This window comes from Sinocyclocheilus anshuiensis, unplaced genomic scaffold, assembly GCF_001515605.1.
Source record: "Sinocyclocheilus anshuiensis isolate Anshui unplaced genomic scaffold, SAMN03320099.WGS_v1.1 scaffold392, whole genome shotgun sequence".
NCBI classification, from domain to species: Eukaryota; Metazoa; Chordata; class Actinopteri; order Cypriniformes; family Cyprinidae; genus Sinocyclocheilus; species Sinocyclocheilus anshuiensis.
In genome coordinates, this window is record NW_015557091.1 from 1,323,626 (window position 1) to 1,332,632 (window position 9,007).

Below are 9,007 nucleotides of genomic sequence, written 5' to 3' on the forward strand. Positions count from 1 at the left end.
TGTTTTTCTATTTAATATACATTAAAATCTAATTTATTCCTGTGATGCAAATCTGAATTTTCAGCATCATTACTCCAGTCTTCAGTGTCACACATTCCTTCAGAAATCATTCTAATATGCTGATTTATTATCAGTGCTGGAAACTGTTGTGCTGCTTAATATTTTTTTGGAACCTGTGATACTTTTTTTCAGGATTCTTTGATGAATACAAAGTTAAAAAGAAGAGCAATATACAATATACAATACAGTTCAAAAGTTTGGGGTCAGTAAATTTTTATTCTTTCTTTTTTGGAAAGAAATTAAAACTTTTATTCAGCAAGGATGTGTTAAATTGTTAAAAAGTGATAGCAAAGATTTATATTGTTAGAAAATATTTATATTTTGAATAAATGCTGTTCTTTTGAACTTTTTATTAATCAAAGAATCCTGAAAAAAGTATCGCAGTTTCCAAAAAAATATTTGGCAGCACATCTGCTGCTAACATTGATAATTCTAATAATAAATCAGCATATTAGAATGATTTCTGAAGGATCATGTGACACTTTATACTGGAGTAATGGCTGATGGAAATTCAGCTTTGCATCACAGAAATAAATTATATTTTATAGGATATTAAAATAGAAACCATTATTTTATATTGTAATAACATTTTGCATGTTACAGTTTTTTTCCTGTATTTTTGATCAAATAAATGCAGCCTTGATGAGCATAAGAGACTTCTTTAAAAAACATTACAAGTCTTACTGATCCCAAACTTTTGACCGGTAGTTTTTTTTTTCTTCTTCTTCTTCTTCAGTAAATTGGATATCAGACATCAAAATCAACAATTATCAAGGTTAATTTTAAAATTTGTAAAATATTTAAGATGAATTGAACTGATCCTGAAACAGATTTCAATTTGGCATCAGTTCATTGCATTGAACTGATTTTGTTGACAATATGATATTACATAATTATTTACAAAACAGGACATTTTTAAAAAATCCAACATATTCTAGGTCCAGATGTGGCATTAATAATGCAGCCACATGGATTTAATATCTATAGGTCAGTAATTTAATCAATACAAATAAAGACACTAAATGGCCATTGCCAACTTTAAGGACATTTCCACTGATGTAGTATATATATATATATATATATATATGAGCAACATCATCTCATTTCAAATTCACACATGATCAGAACACATGGAGCAATCCTTTAATAAAAGAGTTTCTTTGGCAAAACAGAAAATTAAGTAATTGTGCTGCTAAGAGAACAAAGTTAAATTCATATTATTCATATTATTTTGCACAGCATGTTTTAAGGTTTTGTAATTGGCACCTCGGTTTTTGCTCCATGGTTTTGCTCCTGGATTTGGTTTGTTGTTGTCAGATGGGAATGTTTTGATCTTTTCCCCCTGAAAACTGTCGTCTCCTCCCCGTTCTCTCCTTCTTCTTGCTCCAGTCTTCCTCTCTTCACGAAGTGCTGGATCCTGGACTCCAAACTCTCACAGCGCGGCCGGTCCAGAAAAGGCTGGTACTTCCTCTGCCTGGAGCCCTCCATGAGCCAGCACTGCAGAGATGTCATCTCTAAGAAAACAAAAACTGTTTTACTATGGTTTTTACATGCTACTTTTTTGATAAACATCAGACAGTATGTTAGTATTTCATTCCGGACATACAAGTCAATCGTTTTTGAGTCGTAGTTTCAGCATGGACGCACACCTGGGTTTTTTTTCTGAAGGCCTTGGATCATGCCAAGCAGAACTTGGGTTTTCACTGCGTTCTGAACCCAGTGTTGGTGCAGAGAGTTCAGGACGTGGTTCTCCTCCTCCGTTTCATTCCTCCAATTCACACCCTCGAAGTGGCAGTCATACAGCACCAAAGGGTAATCCACCGCCATACTATAAAACACAGACAACTTTAACTAATAGTCACTAATTTAGTCAAGAAAATTAAAGTTCCTACAGATCTGAAATTTTAGTATTGTGAAAGATCAAGTTCTTGCTGGTCTAAGCAATATGCAACTTCACATGGAATCCAGAATTAGCTATGGAAATACTGAAATAAAGCTCACCTGTATTGAGGTTTCCTTGGGTTTTTCTCCACATCCAGCAGCTGATCAATGATTTCTGGAGCTTCAAGCTTCTGTCCAATATGCAACAGCAAAGCCATCATGCAGCGAACCTGGAAAAGCAAAGTTATTGGTTATGTTCAGAATGGAATGCTGGCTACTGCTGATAAACACTGGTGTACACTGTGTACTATTTTTTTTTTTAAATAGCAAAGACACCTTGCTAACTTCAATAAAATCGAATACATCAAAACTCAACAGGACAATAATAAGGTTATTGACTACTACATACTGAAGACATCATTTCAACGAATTTATAAATATTAACTTTTTTGACACCAATGTTCTCCACTGTACACAACGATATTTGAAAATGTATTTTAATCTATCGTCACGCCTACTTTCTGTTAAAAAATAACAATTTGAATTAAAATAATTTGATTTATTAAATCGTTTTAGGAGTTGAATGCTTTTCAGGTTTTAGGATTTTATTAATTTACTTGACTTTTCCAGGCAGTGTTATTATAGTTAGCTAAAACTGAAACCATGTAAAAAAACAGAAAAAAAAAAACGTATTTTATGTCATCTAGTTGCCAAGGAAACATTTATCATTTTCATTTCGTTTTACTTAATGTACTGAAATAACTAAAACTGAAATAAAAATGAATGAAAACTACACAGACATAAAAAACTAAACAAAACCGGTAACACAGTAAGGTTTCATTTATTAACATTAGTTAACTATATTAGTTAACATGAACTAACAATGAAAAATACATCTACAGCATTTGTTAATTTTAGTTCATGTTTCAACATTTACGAATACATTATTAAAATTCAGTATTTGTTAAGATTAATGCACTGTGAACTAACATGAACAAACAATTCATTTTTACTAACATTAACAAAGATTAATAAATGCTGTAAAAAACGAATTCACATTGTTAGTCCATGTTAACTAATGCATTATCTAATATTAACAAATGAAACCTTATTGTAAAGTGTCACCAAAACCTAATAAAAATAACAGAATCACTACAAAATGACTAAAATATTAACAAAAATGAAAATGAAAATATATATAAAAAAATATAACTAATTCAAACTATTAATAAAAACTATAATAGTATCTCAATGATACTTAAATAACACTGTTTCCAGGTCTAGAACCCAAGACAGTAGACATTTCTGGTGCATGAAAGAAAATACAATTCTTTAATAAGTTATTTTAGCTCATTCTAAAGCTTGTTTTGTCTAACTGCATTTCATTTAAAGTCATCTTGAAGCCCCCTTGAAAGTATTCTGAGACCCCCTGGTTGAGAACCACAGCTTCAGCTCTGAAGGCCTCCAGTATGAGATGAGCTCCTCACCTGGTGATAGAGGAAAGCAAGACCTTTGACCTGGAAGACATAGAGTTGGTGTGGGTCATTAGGGCAGGTGGGGTTGGGTTGGGCTGGCTGGATGGAGGCAGACAAGATGGTCCTTTGGAACTGCAAGACTCCATTACCTACATCCATCTTACAGATGTTCCTGAAGTCATGTGTTCCTTCATACCTGCGTCGCCAAAGGAACGTAATTATCACTCAACTTCTAAAATAAAAAACTGTTGTCCACTTTTATAATTAAATGTTCAGATACTTTTTGATTGACTGTACATAATATTCTTTAAGCAGACTCAGAGTAAATGTGGATATAGTGTTAATGTTGTCATAAACTGACCGTTTAGCAGCTTCTGCCATGAGATCCACGTCTAAGTCTCCACGAGGGAAGTAGTATCTGTATGTTCTGGACTGGCAGTCGAAGCGCGCACTGAAGCCGGTTTCTACAGGAGCCCACTGCAGGATCCTAATGTCCTGTGGCAGGACACTATTTAGCATCTTCACGTAGGGTAACTCTTCTGCAGAAGCCTTGCCTTTGACCTCCACGCCAGCCGGGACAGTCACACCTAAACCTTCTCCATACTGTGTTGAGCGCAGATCAATGGATATGACCTGGAGAAGAGAGTAAATATCAGGAATCCATGACTAAGAAATATGAAAATAAACTTATGACTATTCAGATCACAAAACGACTGCATAAATGTAATTGCATTAATAATAATAATAATTAGTAGTAGTAATAGCAGTAGTAGTAAAATATTCACAATTCATTTTATACTTTTAGTCATAATCTAATAACTATTTATTATTGTGTCAAAATTAAATAATTAAACATTTGTTTATATAGTAAAAAAAAAAAGTTATCAGACAGACAGAAATATAGAATGAATGGATATAACCAGGAGAAAAAAGTGAATAGAAGGAATCCATGACTTTACAAAATATGAAAACAAATGTTTGACTATTCAGATCACAAAAAGCATAAATGCAATGGCATAAATAATTATTAATAACTAAATGTTATTTTTATTTTATTGTTGTTGTTGTTAATTATTATTAAAATATACTTATACTTTTGTTAGTTTAACAATTATTATTGTGTCAAAATTAAATAATTCAAAACTGGTTCTAAATATTAGTTATCAGGTGCAGAAAAACTAAGTTATACTGTATCAGCTGTATAAAATATCATTGGTTAATCTTTATTTTCTATTCTTGTGGGAACCCAGAAAATATGAAAACATGATCAGTATCATAAACTCACAAAAATTCAGTAGATCACAGTACCTGAGAGAAAGCACTGACTCCTTTATCTGTGCGGCCGCAGCGGTGATAGTTGGAGGTCTGTCTGTCCTGGATCAGTTTAGTCTTCAGCAGTGCCTCAAAAAGCCGGGCTTCAACGGTGTTGTCTGTGTTTTCCTGGACAGCGAAGCCCTGATATTGCCAGCCGAGATATGCCAGCCGCAGTGCCACATGCCTGCCAGGATGGGCAGAGAAGTCAAAGGGCCTCTCGGCTCCTCGTTTCTTCTGTTTGGATCGGTTCTCTCCACCTTCCTTATGTTTGGAGCTCTCTGTTTGGAGAATGGCTGATGTTTGAGTCCTCTCCTCTGTCCCAGCTCCATCTCTCTCTATTTCCAGCTGAGCTTTCAGTCTCTCCACCTCTTCCTCCAAAGCCTTCACACGAGCCAGCGGGACTTCTTCTGACATGATTACAACAAACACAGATCTATGAAATAAATAACAGAGAGATCCATATAAAAGAACTGCATTATCACCATATGCATGTGTGCATGTACATGAATGCAGCTCTTGCACACGTTAACAATAAACAGAGATTTGTGTAATAATTCACAGAGGGCTTAATAATGACATTATGTAATACGGTACTTGTATGTAGTTCTCAAACAGATGCTCCTGTAGACTAGAGGTGTTTAATGTGCAAATCTCCACGTGTTTGCTTCATATCAAATTTCTGGGCTTCTTAATCATTTAATAAATATAGTTTATAAAACTACAAACATATTTTCATTTAACTATACTCACATCCTTCCCGAAGCGTCATTAAAATAGCGAAATTATACATTCTGAAGAGTAACTTTTAAACCCAGCAGGGTGCATTGGCTTCCGTAAGGACGCCCGTCAAAATAAAAGTCCTAACATATTTACACAGATTTGCAGCATTGATTTATTCCACTGAATGTGATATGCTTTTTTTTATTATTGTTGTATCTTCCTCATTATTTTAAAATAAAATAAAATATATGTATACGTTAAATGCAATTTAACTCACTTTGGATAAACGTATCTGCTAAATGCATAAATGTAAGTTAAAATGTACAATAAAACAAAATTAAATTAAATGTAAATTTTAAATAAAAATGAAACAAAACAAACAAACAAAAAATACAATGAAATAATAAAAAATGTATACCTTGAATGCTATGTAAGTCTCTTTGGATAAACGTCTGCTAAATGCAGAATGTAAAGAAATGTAAAATTAAAACTAAATGAAATGAAAATTAACAAATAAACAAAATTAAATAAATACATGCATTCTGTCATTTTGCTGTAATTGATTTCTCGGCTTATTACATATGTAAATATTATTATAAATTATAATTATTATCATAATCACCATTATTATTTGATTATTATTCATCATAGTTTTTTATATTTAAATATGTGCCATTCAGAGTTTGTCTCCCGTTCCAAGGGTACGTCCTTATCTGCCTAACCAGCTTTAAGAGATTTTCAGTAAAGCTGTTTGATTTATTACCATAATAAATTTGCATTATACAACCCACTTGAACTAGAAAGTGTCATTGATGACAGTTTTATATTTCTTTAATTTTCTTCCTGATAAACAGTATGTTTATGTTAGTGCTGCTAAACAGCCTCATAAAAACAGTTGTTTGTCATTACAGAGATCACACATCGAATAGAATGGGATCATGTGATGAATACAACCGAGTTTCCCCCTTTTCTTTCAATCTGGAGTTCTTATTGGCTGAAGCTCCACCGAGGCCCTTCAGACAGTCTCGTGATTGGTCGTCTGCTTCTCCATTGACACACATTGCTGAACTCTACATCTGCAGCGCCGATGCAGCTGACGTCACAGAACTCAAAATGATACACTGTAACCGCAGCGCGTTTTGTTTGCTTTTGTTTGTTACATTGTTGCATTCGGTCTGCAGCGACTTTCAGACTCTCGCGCATCTGAGAGCGAACGCCAGCGACAAAAGCCAGTCCAGAGCTGTGGTGGATCTGCTCCGGAGACTGCTGGGAAACAGATCTCGGGATTTCATCGTGTCAGTCAACAGGACTCTGTCTAATGACACTCTAGACGTGTGTGAGCTGCGATCCGCGAAGAACAACAAGATCCTGGCGGTGGGCAGCACGGGGGTCGCGGTGGCCACCGGTATATACAACTATCTCAAATACTTCTGCAACTGTCATGTGTCCTGGTCTGGAGATCAGTTAAATCTCCCCCGACCCCTGCCTCCCCTCACCGGCGTCCTGCGCATCAACACCCCGCACAGGTAAATGTGTTCTTAACAGTTTAAATGAAACGTCTGATGATTCAGAAAAATAGTTTTTATTGATTGATACTGATTGACATTTTCACTGATTAGAGTCAATAAATCATAAGTAAAACCTATATATTTATAATTGTTGAAAGTTTCATATACATATTTTAAAGTTTTAAAACATATAAAACATCAAAAATGAATTATGTTAAGCTTTTTATATATATTTATATATATTGTTTTTTTTTTATTATTATTATTAATTTGTCACTGACCCATAGGTGAATGACATTATAAATAAAGAATGCCACAACTAAATGACTACAAGCAAATGATGTACATACAAAATTGTCTATATTATATATTGTGTTTTTGCTTTTTTTGTACATTGTCTATTTTGTCTATTTTTATATTATTCTTTTTATTATCTGTGTCCTGTCTTGTCACTGTCATTCTGTTGCACTGTGGAGCTTCTGTCACTAAAACAAATTCCTCGTATGTGTAAACATACCTGGCAATAAAGCTCATTCTGATTCTGATTCACAATAGAGGTGATTTCAGGTTACAGGGAACGTTCTCTTGGATAACGTTCTGGAAAGGTTCTCTCGAGGTTATGAACTAACGTTAAACATTAAAGTTACATGTTAAAAGAACATTCCAATAATTTTTGCTAAATGTTAAAATGGAATGTTCCCTTGACGTTTCCATAACCAACAAAAAAACAAAAAACACGCAAAAAAAAAAAAACTTTTTTAAAACATAAAAATTGCATGTTTTCATAACTTGATGGGAACATTAGCAAAACGTTCTTTGAAGATATTTTTGTTAGCAGTGATTATTGTGATGGGATTTGAAAATCGTTAGGTAAACACTCTCCAGTTTTATCAAAAATGAATACCTTTAATAATTGAAATTAATGAAGCTCTGGAGAATGTTTCAAACCAAAATGTTCCTATGATGTAGTTTTAGCATTAACATTTTTTTGTCACATTTACTATATGCATGCATTTTCATTCTTAAATCATAGATTTTGCTAATTGCTTACTGCTAGGGGCTGAAACTCATAGCAGTTCCAGCAGTTCAACATGCATGTTGTCCATTTCTCTTTTCTAGATATTTTCTAGATATATATTCTCTTTTCCATACTTGGACTAAAATAAAAATGAGATAATAGGGTGTGACGAGAGGGGCGGGGCCGAGAGCCGTGGGAACGGAGCGAGGCCGGTGGAGGAATTACTAATGCGCGACACCTGCGCCACTCACCGGTCTCGAGTCTCACGGAGGAGCTCCGGAAGGATAAAAGTAGGAGTGACAACTGTGAAAGACGAGAGAGGACCAGGCCTGGATTTTATTTTGTGTTTTGTTTTTGTTTGTGCGCGACAGTCGTCCGCGAGGGGCTGTCGCGCTGTTTTGTGTTTATTTTATTATTAAAGTTTATTTAAATGTTCGCCGGTTCCCGCCTCCTTCTTCCCGATCTACAAGCTACGTTACATTGGGATATTCGCCGATTTAGATATTATCATATCAATCATATTCCTCTTTATGCCCGTTCTAACTCTATTGTTAGTTTTGTTGTATAATTTTTTTCTTTTTTTTTGTGAATTTTGTGTAAAATATTTTCATTTCAAATATTTTGTAAATGTTTTCATTTAATTTGAGAAATGATCAGGTATTTAAAAAATCCATTGTGTATTTTGTTAAATAATTGCAAACAGGCTGATATTTAATGTCTCTTGTAGCACAGATCTCAAACAAATCACTAGTTCTATCACTAGATTTCTCATTGTGATTAAGATTAACTCTTTAATGTACTTTGTCCAAATTAGAGCAACTATAACCATCATTTTAACCTGACTAATGCACTAAAACACTTTATTAGCTGTCTTGATAAGATTGTCTGTGTCTTTTGTTTGCTAATTTGTATGTTTCCGCAGGCAGCTCATCGTTCTGTGAGCAGTTGTTTTTGTTTCTTCTGCATGTTCTCGTGTTCGTCCACTCAGGACAGCCCTCGTTGTGTGTGGGTGTGTGGGTGTGTGTGTGTGT

The 9,007-nt window shown here is 34.2% G+C and overlaps 2 protein-coding genes and 1 pseudogene across 3 annotated transcripts in view; 2 read left to right on the forward strand and 1 right to left on the reverse strand.

The window, feature by feature from the left end:
* Nucleotides 1-1,521, forward strand: part of LOC107677188 (THAP domain-containing protein 3-like) — a 4,464-nt gene extending 2,943 nt beyond the window's left edge. For both annotated transcript variants that reach the window (XM_016471997.1, XM_016471996.1), the window contains one exon: nt 1,450-1,521. The gene's annotated coding sequence lies outside the window, so the exon portion shown is untranslated. The remainder of the gene's footprint in view (nt 1-1,449) is intronic.
* On the reverse strand, nt 867-5,577 carry LOC107677177 (tRNA pseudouridine(38/39) synthase-like). The gene is made up of 7 exons (XM_016471975.1): nt 5,481-5,577; nt 4,725-5,163; nt 3,778-4,049; nt 3,429-3,612; nt 2,062-2,171; nt 1,710-1,888; nt 867-1,574 (listed from the first exon to the last, which is right to left on the reverse strand). The coding sequence occupies exons 2-7, from the start codon at nt 5,142-5,144 to the stop codon at nt 1,306-1,308; spliced, it is 1,434 nt and encodes a 477-aa protein (XP_016327461.1). The 5' UTR covers nt 5,145-5,163; nt 5,481-5,577; the 3' UTR covers nt 867-1,305.
* A 932-nt stretch (nt 5,578-6,509) lies between these two features.
* Nucleotides 6,510-9,007, forward strand: part of LOC107677131 (alpha-N-acetylglucosaminidase-like) — a 7,815-nt pseudogene continuing 5,317 nt past the window's right edge.